The 18239-nt window shown below is 33.6% G+C and overlaps 1 protein-coding gene and 1 non-coding gene across 2 annotated transcripts in view; both read right to left on the reverse strand.

Annotated features, from left to right (window-relative positions):
- The window catches only part of LOC118193725 (cytochrome P450 2F3-like), a 66341-nt gene extending 60970 nt beyond the window's left edge, over positions 1 to 5371 (reverse strand). The window contains exon 1 of the mRNA XM_085822857.1: positions 5077 to 5371. Coding sequence (XP_085678983.1) covers positions 5077 to 5318 — 242 coding nt within the window. The 5' untranslated portion in view covers positions 5319 to 5371. The remainder of the gene's footprint in view (positions 1 to 5076) is intronic.
- A 10795-nt stretch (positions 5372 to 16166) lies between these two features.
- LOC118190115 (U5 spliceosomal RNA) lies at positions 16167 to 16287 on the reverse strand. Its single transcript, XR_004758363.1, has one exon. It is a non-coding gene; the product is annotated as a U5 spliceosomal RNA (small nuclear RNA).
- Positions 16288 to 18239: the final 1952 nt, after the last annotated feature.

Genomic DNA, 18239 nt, shown 5'->3' on the forward strand with positions numbered 1-18239 from the left:
AGGCTTTTCAAGGGAAATTTCATTTATTTGAACGTCGAATCAAGCTAACCCCATTACACGTTTCGCCGAAACAGACAATTGAAACTTTTTCGCTAAAATTTTTTTTTATTAAAATTTAGACAAAGTGTCTTGGAAATTTTAATAGTCTCAATTCTCTGTTCCAATTTCCCGACGCGTCCGCTCAGAATGACACATTAAGGTGTTAAAATATGTTAATCAAAACCTAAACTTCCTAAATCTAGACTAAAATTAAAATTAAAATCAAAAACGAAAATAAATAGCGATGAGCTATTAGTCCTAAAAATACAAAAACATACGGGCTGGGCCTGCAAGCTTAAAGATTAACAATTTAATTTTTAAATAATAGATTTTAGAAAACTGTAATGAAAACCTGTTATTAATATAAAATAAAACAAAAATTAACTTTTTCTTGGTCTTTGCAAGACCCACTTAGTTTGTTCTCTTCTTAATTTTTATTTTATTTTATATTAATAACAGGTTTTCATTACAGTTTTCTAAAATCTATCATTTAAAAATTAAATTGTTAATCTTTAAGCTTGCAGGCCCAGCGCGTATGTTTTTCTAATTATTTTAATTTTAATTTTAGTCTAGATTTAGGAAGTTTAGGTTTTGATTAACATATTTTAACACCTTAATGTGTCATTCTGAGCGGACGCGTCGGGAAATTGGAACAGAGAATTGAGACTATTAAAATTTCCAAGACACTTTGTCTAAATTTTAATAAAAAAAATTTTTAGCGAAAATGTTTCAATTGTCTGTTTCGGCGAAACGCGTAATGGGGTTAGCTTGATTCGACGTCCAAATAAATGAAATTTCCCTTGAAAAGCCTGTTTGGAAGTCGAATTGGGCTAATTTACCATTTTCCGCTTACTTTTTAACTTTTTCTGTTTTTAATTTTATTAATGTTTTACATGTCTTATGATTTGATTTTCATGTGTATTAATTTTTTGAAAACGTGTTAAACCTTTTGGATCAGCAGCTCTTGGTAACTTTTAGGCGAGCTTACTACAATTTATATATATATAGATATATATATCTATATATATATATATGAGAAGAGAAATTGTAGTTAGCTCGCCGACCAAAATTGGTCTTTTTTGTATTATTCCTACATAATAAAATTCCATAGTCAAGAATACACTTAAAATTCTCACTGTATGTTCTTTTCATTTTTAATGGCGACGTTCTCTTATTTGAAAGTACGTGGAATTAAATCCACAGCCCCGTAGTCAAGTTGTTTTTCCCGCCTTTTCTACACGTACAGTTATAGAATGTTCTGGAAATATTTAAAGCGAACTGGATTGGCTGACGAGGCTGACGTCATTTCTTGCAAGCTCCACCTTTCCAGAGGCTATAAAAGGACTCGCAAAGAAATATCGGGGGCTTTTTCTTAAATGTCACGATGCAGTAAACATCATACAAAATATTATTAGTAGTTCTTTTTTATTTACTCAAGATATCTGATTTTGTAACTGCTATTTCTCCTGACCAATAATAAATAGATCCTGTTTTTTAAACTTATCGTCTGATAATTTAAGCTACAACTACATTTATGATTCTTCAACAATCTATTTATTCCTGACAAAAGCTGTTACATCACATATATAATACAAATAAATTGCAGTGTTATCTTTGTATTTAAATTATAGTTTCAAAACTCGAACTATTTTAAGCAAGACATTTACAATAAGCAGACTAGTCTAGATTAATCTAGAAATTCAAGCTACAGAGCATAAACTCACGAAAAAGAAAAAAAAAAAAAAAGTTATCTATATATATATATAAAAACTATATATGCATAAATATATATTACTTAAAAAAATCTAATGTGGATACCACATAACTTCCTTGTACGAACTATTAAATTTAAATTATATACATTTTTTGCTCCATTTCATTTAAACTTATTTCCCCGACTTTCACTAGAGATACTCTTCTCATTCAATCAATTCAGTTCTCCCTTCGCGGCAAGGAAAAAATGCATATAAACTCAAAATATTTTCATTAAAAATTGTACAATATAGAAAAACCTAAAACACCAACTACAGTAAAAACAGCTAAAAAAAAAAAAAAATAAATAAATAAATAAAATAAAAAAATCTAAAAGATTTCAGATTTTAAATTACGTCCAAAGGGGCGTTTATTTAACGTTTTGTGTGCTACCTTTATTTATTAAATATCATGTTCTACGTACTCAAATCATAAAATTCAATTCAACAGCAATATCTCAAAACAAATTCCAAATTTCAAATTTGGGCTTCCAGATGCCCATATTGGCAGTAGAATTACGTCATTCAAAATTGCATGGCTCTAGGTAGCGTTGTTTTATCACAGTGCGAGAAACATACATACATTTATGCAAATACTTCATTATTTAATTCCTTCAAATATAATACAGGGCGATAATATTTCGTGGCAACAATTTGAAAAGTGAAACTGACATTCAGAGGTATTCGACACAAAATCGCAAACGAAAATAATAGTCCCTATGGGACAAAGCCCCTTTAGACTGGCTAAAATAAAGTTAATTAAAATTAATCGGAAAGGCTGATTTTTCGCTGCACAAAACTATTGGCCCCACTCGGCAAAAAGACACTGAAATTGGTGCAGTAACTCAATTCACTATGCTACTGTTTCAAATGTAAACAAATAACGTCGCCGTTAGAATTAGTGAAACTAAAACAACTTTTAAATTGTTGATAATTCTACAACTATTGCATGCAGATTAACTAAAGGCATAAAAACTTTAATCAGAATATAAGAGCAACCTAATTCAATCACTTTTAAAGTAAAATAATGCACATTTTACCAGCATTTAAGAATAAAAAGACTTAGCTCATTGAATCGGGTGATATATATTTATAAGTAAGAAGAATGTTTAAAAGCTAATGCTAAAAATACATATATTTATATGCTTTTGGTGCGGCTGATTGCAGCCAAAAAGGGAGATGCACATCTACACGTTATAGCAGTCCTGTATACAAAATTCAATGTTCTGAGGCTACTCATTTTTGAGTTATGCGACATACTTACATGCGTAGGTAGAGACGTCACGATACGTACAGACGTCAAGTTTCATCTGAATCCATTTTAAATCCATTTCACAGTCCGTTTTGGGAAAAAGAGTCCGTTATTCTGTCCGTGCGTAGAGATGTAACGTAAAAACATCATTAAATTGCATTCGATAACGGTCAAAATTGACATTTTCGTTGAAATGTGATACCCGAAATGTTTCGCTATTACAATCCTTCCTTTACTTCCTACGAGGAAATAAGAATAATAATAACAACAACAAAAATTAGCTGAAAATAATAATTAAATTCGCTTTTCATACTATGAAACATAAAATAATTTCATTTATGTGTTATAATATCTATGCGGTGTGAAATTAGGAATTTATAACAGAAGCAGTTAGGACACAATTTAAATCTAAATAGCAGTTTAATTTTTTTTTTCAAATATCAACTAAGATTCGAAATATTGATTTCTGTATTAAAAATATATGTATTTTAAAACTTTTCTACTCGAATTTCAATAAAAATAATCATATCTAACGTGATTTTTTTTTTCATTTTTTGTCGTTGCACTCTGACGTACGTTTTCAAGAATTTTATAACCGTTTAGACAACAGAAAAAAATTTGATGCATGCACCACCTGACTTCCTTCTACGGAATGTTAAATTATACGCATCTTTTGCTGCTTTCGTTTAAACGTATTTCCTAGAATTTCATTAGAGATGTCTTTCTCATTCAATGAATTCAGTTCTCAGTTCGCGGCAAGAAAAAATACATAAAACTTCAAAATATCTTTATCAAAAACTTAACAATACAAAACACCCAATACAGTTAAAACAAATTAAAAACAATTTTTACAATTAAAATTAGAGTTTCTAAGCAAAAACAAGCAATTCGACTAGCGGGCAAGAAGACATATTTTTCGATGCACAAAACTGAAAGTTTACTTTTGGTCCCACTCGGCAACAAAAATAACACTGAAGGTGCAGAAACTGACTTAATTCACTATTCTGCTAAGTTTCAAAAGTAAACAAACATAGCTGCTACGGGGAAAAAAATTAGGTTTAGCGCACTTAAACAACTTTTAAGTTGTTGATAATTCTACAACTATTTCATGCAGATTAACTAACGGCATAAAAACCTAACCAGAAGGCAAGAAAAACATAATTCAATCATTTTTTTAAAGCAAAAAATCCACAATTTACCAACATATAAGAATAAAAAAATGAACTATATAGTATACATATATGTATATATAACAATTTTTCGGAATTAAGAAACAATTTTCGGAATTTAACTTCCTACTTATGGGTTCCCTCATTTTGATACATTCTACTAAATTTATAATAGGAGATAATATAATCGATATTTCTTTAGTAAATAAATTATTATTATTTTACTTTACAGCTATTGCGCAAGTATTAGAAAAACTTGTTTTCGAATTCAATGAATTTTAGATTATTCAATATATTGGTCTTTGTGAAAAATTAGTTTTAAATTTCTTACTTCATGTCTTTAATTATATATAGATATATACATTTGGTGCAGCCAATGGCAACCAAAAAGGGAAGTGCACAACTACATGTTACAGCAGAGCAATATACAAAATTTCAACGTTCTGAGGCTACTCGTTTTTGAGTTATGCGATATACATACATACATACACACGTATGTACAGACGTCAAGAAAAAATGTCTTCTGAAACCATTTTAAATCCTTTTTGCCACCCGTTTTGGAGAAAAGTGCCCTTCACTATTACTTTACGTTTCACTATTATTCATATTACTTTACGTCGTACAAAGAAGTAAAAAACTGCAACTTAAAATTCTTTTTTTTCCCCACTGTTTTTAATGTTCGCATTAATTTACCGAACTATGTGTAAAAAAATCCTTTATATTTCGAAATCTAAAATTTTTTCCATGCAAATTCATTTTTTTAAATATTCACTTTGGATGTAATCTATTTTAAACAGATACATAGTGTGCTTAACCACTATGCAGTTAATCCAAATGCTAAACTAAAAGGAAATTAAAATCTCACCCAATGATATCTCCATATTTTTCTCTCAGCTTCCACAGACTTTTATGCGGTTCTTTTCCCAGAAATGGCAAATAACCGACAATGGGTAGACCCACAGGTCCTGGAGGCCATAACTCATTTCTTCGTTTCTTCCATAAAGTCATCCATATTAAATAAGTCGCAACAAATAAAAATATAATGCTTATTGAACTGAACTGCAGCTTCTGAAAAGTAACATGATCTTGTAGAATATCTAGCACCATGGTAACAATGATTTCTGAACTCGTTTTACGATACTAATGAAAGTAATTTCTTTAGTAATACATTCGTGATTATGACAGAAATAGTAATCTGTTTCAGATTATCAGCTGTACAGGAAGTCTTCCTGACTCAGTTCAAAGTTCGTCATATTTCTATCAGTCAAATAATTTCGACATTCGTTTGTTTCAAAATTCTATCAGAAATTTGTCACTAAACACAGGGCGTTTACCTAAGCAGGATTTTGATAATAATAAATTGATAGCGATTACTCAATCGCAGTCAAAACAAATGCTATGTCCGCGGAGGGGGGAGGAATGAAAAAATAAAAACGAATTCCTTTCATTGTCCACCCAATGCTGCTGCAAATTAATTTAACGAAAGAAGCAAATTTGGAAGAACTTATTTTTTAATCCTTCATAGTTGACAAGCCTAGAAGCCAAAGGACAAAAAGAGAATAATAATACATATTTTAAATAATGGAAATTTGAGAATTTTTTAAAATTTTCGAATGCCACGGTACAAAACAACTGAACATCAAATAAAGTACAAAACAAACACAAGAAAATTGACATCAGTATATCTATAAGGCGTTTCTGGGCGTAACGCTGTCCAAAACGCTTAATGGCAAACCGCACATTGAGTTGATCAATGTTAACGAATTTCGCTTACTGCGCATGCTCAATGGTGTACCCCTGGTGTGAGAGAAAATACTGGCGACTGAGCATAAGCAACCGTACACAAGCCTGTTCGTCATGTAGGTGTTATGGACTGTTTACAATTGCAACCATCTATTTCATTTTACTTACAGTAATTTATTTGACCTTTAATTCAGTAATTTAAACTAGATTTAATGCTTAATTTGTTAAAGTATATATGAATAGAACGTATGGTAAATACTCAATTTTTTCTATTCCTCAGAAATATAATCAGCTAATATATCTTCTAATTAAGACACAATAACACGCCGAATAAATACTAATTCAGAAGTCAAACAACAAAAATCAGCGTTATACCTACAAAATTTTCACAGGACTAGTTTCGATGGGTTTGCAGCTGAAGATGATGGTTCGGTAAAACCATCGAAACTAGTCCTGTGAAAATTTTGTAGGTATAACGCTGATTTTTGTTGTTTGACTTCTGAATTAATATCTTGTAATGTTTGTTTCTTGTTTTGTAATCCCTTTTAAAAGAAAATTTGGGTAGTTTACAATCAACATTTACACTCGAAGTAAAGAAGCAGCTTACAACCTGACACGTTTTAAAACCTCGAACTGTTTACGCCTAAGATAACACAATATCGACCATATACCGTATTTATCTTCTTTTAAAATTGCGCCAAAGTCGTAACGGCGCCAAATTCTCTTTTGGGCATGCGTAGTAAGCGAAATTCGTTTAACATTGGTCAACTCAATGTGCGGTTTGCCATTACGCGTCCAAAACACATACGAGGAAGGGCAGGCATTTGCGGATATGTGGCAAGTCCTGCATAAGGGGCAAACAGAGTCAGGAGCGGCATTGATGCGTTGAAGTTGCTTACGAAGGTTGATGTCATGACCACTATAAGACGGGACAATGCGACAGATTTCTTTGTAGGCCATTCGGGTGCATCAGGAATTTGTCTAAATCATGATTTAGATCTATTTCTCTCTGCCGATTTCTTGGAGAAAGGTGCCTCTGAACAGTGGCTAAATAAGGGTATGCAAGGAATGCCATCGCATAAGGGCCCGAAGGCTTAGGGGCCCATGAATGTCCTGCTGAACTACATTCACATGTTTAAACTTGCAAATACTAATAAAAATCATGTATTCGAGTAGTTTAGTGTACCAAAATGTTTTCTAAAACGAAAGGGGGAAAAACACTTTACCATACATATATTCTACAAAAGTTGTATGTTAAAATAGTTTTCTTTATGGAATTTATGATAAATATGTTTTATATTTAACAAATGTATCATTTACATTATAAAATATGACTTGTATATTATTGCATAAGTCATGTTCGTAAGGTGAGTTGATCGCAGAGTGCTATATATTAGTGTAAATTACCTTTTTGCACGTTTACCTATCATGTTGTTTGTCAGTTTACAACTAACCAGTTATTTACTAGCTTGCTAAATTAATCGTGGAAAAAACTTGGACTAGCGCAGATTTTATATAGAAACTCAAGATATATTTGCATGTAAAACCTACTGGATTTTATTTTAAAAATCTCCGCAAATCTAGATTTTCTTCCTCCCTTTTTTTTAACACACTAAATTTATTGGGGGGGGATTTCTTGCATAGGGGTCCAAGAGTTCTAGGTACACCACTGCCTCTGAAGGCTTTCCCAACGACTGAATGGAGATGAATAGACCAGTCTCTGATCTTTGAAGGACAGAAGCCTTAGCCGAGGATCCGATGTCCCTCACTACGATGAGCAGGAATCCATTGAGGTACAACCTCTTCCGGCAATCGATTGATCTTTGGATTGCATTACAAGCAGAAAAAGCCTACTTTGAAGGGGCAAGAATTAAAACGTGTGAAGTATAAATTTTTTTTCCCCATCTATGTTCTGGTATTTTTTAGACAGACTTAACGTATTACTTCTTCCATTGTAATTTTAGGTTAAATCTTGCATATTTCCAATAATCACTAGTAATACTCTTGCATTCTACGGGTTCGTGGATTTGGAGCGATTGGATAACAACACTAAAAATATAAACACACTAAAATATAAACACACTAAAAATATAAACACAATAAAAACACAGTTTATTCACCAGTATAATACAGGAGAGTTCGAAAGAAGACACGTTTACAGTCGCTTAAACACGCTGAAAAAATCAGCAACACAGTCTCCAGACTTTCAGTCTATAACGGCGAAGACAGCTTTACGGCAAAACACTCAAGTACAGCTCCCGACTCGGTCTACCGCTTTCGGACACACTCAAGATACACTCTCGCGATTACCTCGACAATACACTCAAGATTCACCGCTATTCCTTAAATCGTAGACCATCGGTTGTTTAAGAGGCTCACGACCCTTGCGGGCCTTTACCAATTTCTATATTTATCTCAATACATGAGCAGATCTTTAATTAAAAGGTTGAAATTCCTAACAAGAGGAAAGTCTTAAGCGTCTTTTGCGCATCTTTTCTATAAAAAAAATTAGAGAAAACTGTCGAAAAGCGAGTACAGCGTAACGTCAATTTTTGGTCAGGACCAAAATTGGCAGGATGATTGGGTTATACCCAAATGCCACAGAGTGAAGGTCTTTTGAACGTAATTTAAAATCTGAAGCATTTCAGATTTTTTTAATGTTATTCTTATTTATGAATTTTTTGATAAATTAAACAATTAGATTTGTGGCGTTTGTCGTGTGTTTTAAAAAGTTAATTGCAGAAGGATTTCGAATAAAAGAGCTGATATGTTTTTAAAATCATGAAAATGTTGCACACTATATTTGCGATAGGTTATCTACTTCATTATGATATATGAATGATGACAAAAGCATAACTATTCTTGTTTCTGTTCATAAAAGCCCTATCATTTGCAAATTTTGTCGGCGACTTTTTATCAGTTGAGATTATCTTCAGAGATAGATATATGCTGTTATCTCAGAATTATTTCACTTATGGTTAAACTTAACTCGTAAAGGACGTTCTATTTAAAATTATACTTTGTAATGTCTGCTGATAACAGTGCATAATTTTCCACCATCAACCATTTTGTTTCGAAAACAAAAATATGGGTATTTGTGTAAAATCTTTTGCAGGTAATATTTGCTTAATGCCAAAATAATAAATACAAAAGTTATAAAAAATATAATCCAACATTTGAGAAAAACGTGTTAGTAATTTAAATGAAATAAATACAAAATGTGTAACATATTTTTGCTTAATACACAATTGCAGCACGTTTCCTAATTTTGGCATGGAAAAACTTAAAAAAAAAAATTCTGACAACTCTCAAATTTTACATTTCGCCCAAAAAGGCGTTTTTCTTTAACGTTTTGTGGGTTACCGTTATTTAATATCATGCTCTTCGCACTTAAACCATAAAATGCAATTCAACGCCAATATCGTAAAATAATTTTAAATTGGAGCGGATCTTTAGAATTTCCGACAAACAGTCTCACCTGCTGGAGATAAAAAAGTTTTTTTTTTTTTTTTTCTTGTAGAGTGTTGTCATTGTTCGCTTTATCATTGAGCTTCTTAATCAAAAATTCGTGAAAATTTTACAAAATATGAAATAGATAATAAAACAAATTCTAAATTAGAGCTTCCAAATGAGAGAATTCCATATTCGGGTGTGGGATTATGTTTTTCAAAATTGGATGATGTAGGTACCGTTGTTTAATCACAATGCGAGAAACATACTGTTACGAGATGTACAGGCGTGGTGAGATAGCTTCTCCGCAAAGTAGTTTTAGGGTTGCCACAAATGAAAAGATAAGGCAGGGTTGCCTTATTTGGCGAGAAATGTCAGGAGAATTCCTCTGAATGAGTTATGGGAACTTGAAAAAATAGGAATATGCGATTATATATGAAATAATTCCAAATATTATATATGAAATATATTCCAAATATTATATATGATATTATATATGAAATAATTCCAAACGAAACTGTTAAAATGAATGAAAATTTTAATTTATCTGAATTTGAAAATAAAATGAAAATTCTTCCAGATGGAAGATATGAAGTAGAACTTCCGTGGAAATGTGATAGATAAATGTGATAGATATCTCATCTAAAGATAGAGATTTTCTCAGATTTTTTTTTTCCCATGCAATGAAGGGCAGTTAATTTATAGGCATTGCAGAGTCGTGTTTGGAGTTTCTTCCAGCCCCTAGTTGTTGAACGCATCTATAATGCATCTATTAGAAAACTGTCTAAGTCAATATAGTGAAGTTGCTCAAAAATTAAAATCGTCCTTTTATGTGGATAATTGCTTATCTAGTGTTTTTAGTATTGATAAACAGTTTACGTTTATTGAACATTCCAAATTAATCATGTCAAATGGATGTTTTAACTTGCGCGGTTTTGAAAGCAATGTGGCTGGTACAAATGTTGACAAACATTCAGGGGATACTTCCGTTCGGGGGGTAATTTGGAATTTGGATAATGATACGCTGAGGTGCTGCACAGATACAGATACATTGACCTGTGATACGAAAATCACAAAGAGGACAATTTTGGCAATTGTGCAGACAATTTTGGATCCTATTGGTTTATTAACGCCAACTACATTGCTTTCGAAACTGTTGTTGCAAAAATTGTGGAAAGTGAAAATTGCATGGGATGATGAATTGTCTCCAAATGATGTAAATATATTTTTGAACTGGTTTAAAGAACTTAATGTTTTGAAAGACGTTACCTTGCCTCGATACTTGTTTATCAATGACACGTCTGAACTACATGTATTTGTGGATGCTTGCAAGGGGGCGTAAGCAGCGTGCGTCTTTATTCGATCAGTATTTAATTCTGAAGTAAAAATAAATCTCGTACGGGCGAAGTCTAGAGTATCGCCTTTGAAATCTTTAAGCATTCCTCGCTTAGAATTAATGGACTGTTGTATATGTTCTAGACTTGCAAATTCTATTATCAAGGCTCTCAGTTTGCCCGATTTAAAAGTTACCTTCTGGTCTGATTCCACCACTGCCCTTTGGTGGATAACAGAGCAAGGCAATTGGTCCGTTTTCGTCGAAAATAGGGTTAAAGAGATTCGAGAGTTGATGCGAGGTCATTCATGGAGACTTGCCCCAGGGAAACTGAATATTGCCGACTTGTTATCGCGCGGATGTTTTGAGAAGCAAATGCTTCGGTCTAGATGGTGGGAAAGGCCCTTGTGGTTGCGAGAAGGCCCTGAAAACTGGCCCTCTGGTGAGATTATTTGTTTGCAAGAATATTTCTTTTGTTTGCAAGAAGATAGCTTCTCCGCAAAGTAGTTTTAGGGTTGCTACAAATTACAAGATAAGGCAGGGTTGCCATGTTTGGCGAGAAATTTCGTTTTGCCATATTTGGCGAGAAATTTGTTTGCAAGATTATTTGTTTGCAAGAAGATAGCTTCTCCGCAAAGTAGTTTTAGGGTTGCCACAAATGACAAGATAAGGCAGGGTTGCCATATTTGGCGAGAAATTTGGCGAGAAATGTCAGGAGAATTCCTCTGAATGAGTTATGGGAACTTGAAAAAATAGGAATATGCGCTCCAAACGAAACTGTTAAAATGAATGAAAGTTTTAATTTATCTGAATTTGAAAATAAAGTGAAAATTCTTCCAGATGGAAGATATGAAGTAGAACTTCCGTGGAAATGTGATACGACACATTTAACCGATAATAAAGAATTATCCTGGAAAAGGTATCAAAAGATGATCTATAAACTTAGATGTAGTAAATTTTTACTACATCTAAGTTTATAGATCATAAAAGTAGAATTGGAGAGGAAAAAGATAAAAATAGTGAATATTGATCTATCAAAAGACGCACCCCCTTGGCATCGAATCGATGTATCCAATTATGACAAATTGATTAGAATATTTGCATGGATATTTAGATTTGTAAATACTTGTAAAGGTGGTTCTGAAAAGAATAGAAACATTGAACTTTCACAATATGAAATAGAAAATTCTGAGAAAATTTTAATTCGTTTCGTTCAAAATTATTATCTGACTGATAAGAAATCTTATAATTTTATTGAAACGCTCATTGATGATGATGGTATTTAGAGAGTTAAAACGAGAATACTAAATAGAGATGACCACGAATCCTTTCTGTATCCAATACTGTTACCAGAAAAATGTGATTTCACTAAGTTATTAATCAGAAATGTAGTACATAATAAGAACTGTCATGCTGGTCTTCAGATGATGCAATGTATATTACGAGAAAGATTTTGGATAGTCAGAGCTAGAAAGGCCATTAAAAATGTCCTCTTTAACTGCATCGTTTGTAAAAGGTTTAAAACTAAGGCTATGTCAAGCGAACCGACACCTCTGCCATCTCTTACATGGAACCCACACGTTACACATATTCTCAGGAAGTTTCGAGCTAGTAAAGCTTCACTTTTCCCCTTAATTGCTCGAAACAGTGCTCTATCTATTGATAATAAGTTGCTCATTTACAAAACCATGTTGCGTCCAATTCTTAGTTGTGCATGCCCCGTCTGGGCATACTCGTGCAAAAGTTTGAGAAGGCAGTTACAAGCTGCCCAAAACGGGGTATTGCGTATGATATGTAATGCCCCCTGGTACATTCGGAATAGCCAAATTCGTAAAGAGTTAAGAATAGAGGATCTTTTTGATTTTTATTGCCGCCTATCTAGGGCATTTTATGATAAACAGGAACTTCTGGACAATCCTGTGGTTGTTAACAATTGTTTTGATACTAGGGACCCCAATTTCAGTAAACGCCCAAGGGCGATCCTAAATGTTAGTAATGTGTAATTTTGTATATGTGTTATGCAAATTGTTGCTCAGATTCTTTATTGTATATTGTTCTTTTTTCTTGCTTTTTGTTTTTACTAGTGGCACTAAGGCGTCGCACTTCGTATTTTGTTTGTGTACATGTATTCTTCTGTGAAATAGTTGTAAAAAAATAGTTAATTATGTATGGATTAGTAATTAGGTACTTAAGGAAAAAAATTTGTATTTAACTATTAGCAATTATGAATTTAAACTCTTGCTCGTTTAATTATTTAGCACATTCAATTATATTTCTCATAATTCGAAACTTTTATCATGTTATTCGATGAGGGGTAGGGCTATGGCGCCCAGGCACCCTGGTGGTTAAGCACCGCAGTTCAACATAGACACCTTCTGCCATCAGACCGAGTTACGGATTGTGCGCCATTTGAAATCATAGGGATAGATTTGGCTGGACCGCTGTTTTTAAAAAATGGAGGAAAGGTGTGGATCGCGCTGTTCACCTGCGCTGTGACCGTGCCATTCACCTTGAACTCATAAATTCTCTTTCTACTGATGCTTTTCTTCTGGCGCTTTGATGATTTGTTGCTAGGCGCGGACGCCCTAGAATAATCTATAGTGATAACGGGACAAATTTTCGGGGCGCATCTAATGATTTAACAAAACTAAATTGGGCTAAAGTATTAAAGGAAACGGGAACTGAAAGGATAATCCGGAAATTTATTCCACCTACTGCAGCTTGGTGGGGCGGCTGGTGGGAGAGGTTGGTTCGTACAGTAAAAGGATTGCTGAAACGTACTTTAGGTAAATCAGTGTTATCATATGAAGAACTTTATACTATTATTTGTGATTGTGAAACTATAATTAATTGTAGACCCTTAACGTATGTTTCTGAAGATCCGCAGGGATTTGTCCCTCTGACACCCGCCATGTTTCTTATCGAGAACAGAGATTCCAATGTTGAAGATCTTGATGAATTAAATTCGTCAAGTCTTAATAAGAGATTAAAGTATAGAACTAAATTGTTAAATTATCTGAGACAACGATTTAGAAAAGAATAAATACCTTAGTCAACTGGTTCAAAAGCATAATGAAAAACGATCTCGGGAATCTGTAGTTGGAGAAATAGTACTGATGGGGGATGATAACAGAAAACGTTTATTTTGGCCCTTAGCCCGAATTATAGAATTGATCCCTGGACGTGATGGAAAGATTCGTACGGTTAAACTTAAGACCCAACATGGAACAGTTATACGACCAATACAACGCATCTTTCCCCTGGAGATACAGTCCAATGATAGAAACATAATTCCTGATAAGAAACTGGGTGCAGAGGAATCTAATTCTAGTGCTAGATGTAAGTTAAAAGGGGGAATTGTACCTGATAAAATGGTAATGCAACAATATTCCTCCTCTGGACGACTTGTAAAAGCTCCAAAAAGACTTGAGCTTTTAAATAATGTTTGTTATGAGTTTGAGACTCAATCTAAGTGTCAAGGGGGGGGATGATGTTGTGAAATGAACTGAAGTAATAACTGGCGCGAGGCGCTGCTGTTCGTGACGTCAGCCTGCGTGCTGAGTGTTTTCGAATGTTTTGCTTGTAGACGTACGAAAGCTGATCTCGGAAGAGTGATACTGTTTTGATGAAAATAAAGAATGGCTTATTAAGAATTTTTTGTCTTTATTCATAATGCACCCAGCCTCGGGTAGAGGCAGCCCGCAACCGAACGAACTGTTTTGAATATATTTGATTTATATATTTTCTGCGTTCTTCGTAACAAGTTATGGCCTCTACGACTAAGAGCTGTGGTATTAAAGAGTATGATAATTAGAAATGGAGCTCTTAATTAAAATTAGGACTCCTCCTGAGTGATACGACTTCTGTGTCTATCAAACCGTCATAGTTACTAAATCTAATGGTGTTGTGTGGGCCAAGCATATGTTCTCGAAGGAGCAAAACATCAAGGTTGTACTCATCTATAAAATCCCCGAGTTCGTTAATTGCATTCCATGTTACTAGGCTTATTGGCTCTGACATGTGGAGTTATTGCACATATCCATATTTTTGGCAGACATTTGCAGGAAAACAAGAACTAGTGGTTTTAATCAGAGTCGTAGCTAGTTTCAGCGCCCAGGGACAACTCAAGATTTCGCGCCCCCTACTGCTTGCCAAGGATGGAAAACGTTTAATTCTAAAATGTCGTAACACCAGTTTGGCGACTGGCGCCCCTTGGATCCAGAGTCCGGGGACAGATGCCCCCTTGCCCTCCTCTAGCTACACCCCTGGTTTTATTTAATTAATTCAGATAAATTGCCCACAGTTCCGGCGGCAAGCGTATTTTGTTTATGGCATATTTTGGCAGCTTTGAGTGCTGGTAGTTTGACTCGGCTGCTGGTTAGATAGGTTTTACCTTCCCTCCCAGGCAGTAACCGGCGGGGTGGAGACACGCTCATCATAAGTGGAGGGTAAACGCCCCCGTTCATGTCACGATAGAAACTCTCGGCGCACACAAAGCACAAGGTCGAAACACAGGTACACAAAGAACCAACCCTCACGTATTGCTTCAGCATGCGAATTACTTCTCAAACTGTTGCTCCGCGTGGTTTTTTTATTTCTCGCATGGCATGAATTGAAGTAAGGACGAGTCTTCAGTCTGTCGACTTTTACTCCAAAATTATTGATCCTTCGGGGTATGTCTACAAGGCCCATACATATCACACGGCATTTGTTTCACACAAACAGCTCTTTCGGACAATTTTTCTGCCTGGTTTACTATTGAATAAAAGACGTGCGACTTTTTCATTCCTTTCGAAAAAAATTGCAGGTTGTTCGTTTTCAACCAATCAGCTATCAGCTTGTTTGTAATGGGGAACCAGTTTTTCCTGTGTTAGTTTTATTTCTGAAATGACCACTTATTCTTGAGTGTGTTATAAGTATTATCATACTGTTGAACATACGGAAAACATTAAAAATATCATTTCTAGTTTTTACAATGAGGTAATTTCCTTTCGCTTTTAAATATTAATATTGTGATTCAAATTGTTCATTATTAATTGTAAATGTTTAAATCTTTTTTTCCATATATCCTTTCTTTCAAGTACTATTGATTGGTTTCTCTCTTACATTAAACAAAATAATATAAAGTTGCAACCCAATACCAAAGCACAGTATTTCTCGTGAAAAGTTATCATATTGCCTCGGGTTCAAGAGAAATTTCCATAATTGTTGATAAAAAACATTAATCAGAATATGATAATCAGTATAGCCGCTTTACTTTTAATTTATTTAGTCCTCTTTATTCTTTTCATTGCGCCAAAATCATACCCGCTTGACCAAACAAAGGATTTACTAGAGGCACTAGTAATAACGTCTTCAAAATACTACTCAATAGCTGACACCAGTTTGTGCTGAGATCTGAGAAGAAGACATTCTATTCTTACAAATTTGCCCCACCTTTAAGGTGGGATTCCAAAAATTGAGTTTAGACTCATTGTAATGTTCCTCTCCACGGTAATCTTTAGTAAAAGGCGAAAGATTAGCTCGTATAATGAAGAGAAACCAGAGCATACAACGAAAACCTTGTGAGAAATGTAGCTAAACAAGAAATGAATGAAAATAGTGGTTGTCTACTAATATGAAGCCATTACGTATTCTTTCATTAAGTCATGTTACCCTTGATATGGTATATTTATTTTCTCTAAACCAAATAAAGGAACTAGGCTTAATGTTTTTCTTTTAAAAAAAGGTAATTGTTCTGTAGTTTGCAGTGTTCTTTTATTATGGGAGTTCGAATTCATATTTAAACTTCCGTCATAATGCTCTTCTTGTTATTTAAATGTGAGGGGTCAAAGAAAATCAATTGCATGGATGTAATGAAAGAAAAAAATATGAGTAAAGCCCAACAAACAAATAACCTGCAAAAGTCCAAACACATGCAGGTCAATAATACTCTCATCATTCCTTTAAATTTTTTTTTGGGGGGGGGTATAATTTGAACTGCAAAATTAATGCTGACTCCGCTATCAGTTTAAATCAAGGTTTCTTAAACTGTGGGTCGCGAGCCCTAAGGGAGTCTCCGGACCTGCAGCAGGGGGCCATCAAAAATTTTAGCAGTTTTGATATTTCTTTAACTTATTATAATAATTTTACGATTAAGAAATATTTTTACACAATGTATCTGAAAATAGATAAAGAAAAGACACTACAGACAAAGAAAAAAAACGAAAACGTTTCGACGCATTTCTTTTTATAATATAAACGTTCATTTTCCTTGCTTTCGCTCTCATTTCGTCTGTTACTTATTTAAACTTTTCACGTTGTTCTATGTCTTAAAATTAGAAATTAAAGTTAATGACCTAAAAAATGCAGTAGTATATTACAGTAGAAGTGAAAAAATTGACAGTTTCACTCACGTTTGTGTCGTATTTGTGCAATACTTATAGGGTCTCACAAAATTTTTGTAAATATTACGGGGATCCTGTGGTTCGCAAAAAAACTATCAGTGATAAAAAGGGGTCGCGACTGGAAAAAAGTTTAAGAAACCCTGGTTTAAACAAATGAATTCCTAAATATAACTGATAGATGAAACGCATCTTTATTTCTATTCAAAGAAGTAACAAATGCTTACATACAGCGACGTACAAGGAAATGATACATTAGTTATGGGCGGAGCTTACTTTAATACTTTGCTTCGTATTTAAAAGACAAACTTTCGTAGTTGCTGATAAAAAAAATTGGGCAGAATACAAAATACAGTAGCTCATTTGAATTTACTGTCTCAATGGTAATTTATTTCACAGTGGTCATATTACTGCCACAATGGCCCTGCTTATTCTTTTCAGTTTGGAATAAAATCATGTCTGCGATGACTAGTTATTCTTGCTAATCAACAATTTATAAGAATGTTGATTTATCTTCAAACTTCTTGTATTACAGTTCAGTAAAGCGAAAGCTAATCATTATAACAGTCATTTTCCTGCCGTTAACAATATTTTGTAATAATATAATTTAACACCTTGAAGGAAATAAATAAGTTTCTAGTAAATATATAATCCTTCCTCTATACTCGGACCGCTTCCTTATTTGAGACCCTTAAATGTTTTGACTTCTTATATTTAAAAATATTTTTAATTTCTAAATATTGTTTCATAATCTGAAGTTCTGAGTTTGGAATTAGAATGAAGGGCGTAGCCAAAAATACTCAGGTATATTTATTTATGTGATCCCGTCTTTCATTATCTCTTTATTTTTTTTCTGGTTCTGATAAAGAATTTTACTATATTTAAATTGCAGAACTCTTAAGAGGATCCTAATTTAATTCCGTTTACAATCGTCGAACTGTTAGTGTCAAAATAAAATAAAGGAAAAATTCAATCTTAGAGTGGCGTTTGTTTTATCAAGGCCAACTTATATATATTGAGTATAAGTTGGCCTTGGTTTTATACAGAATCAATTTTAATCGACTCTTTCGCATGGCATTCTGAAAAGGCGATTCCCTTCTTTAAGTCCCTCCCTGAAAG

This window comes from Stegodyphus dumicola, chromosome 8 (genome assembly GCF_044657685.1).
Source record: "Stegodyphus dumicola isolate Sdum_Otavi_A_Nest chromosome 8, ASM4465768v1".
NCBI classification, from domain to species: domain Eukaryota; kingdom Metazoa; phylum Arthropoda; class Arachnida; order Araneae; family Eresidae; genus Stegodyphus; species Stegodyphus dumicola.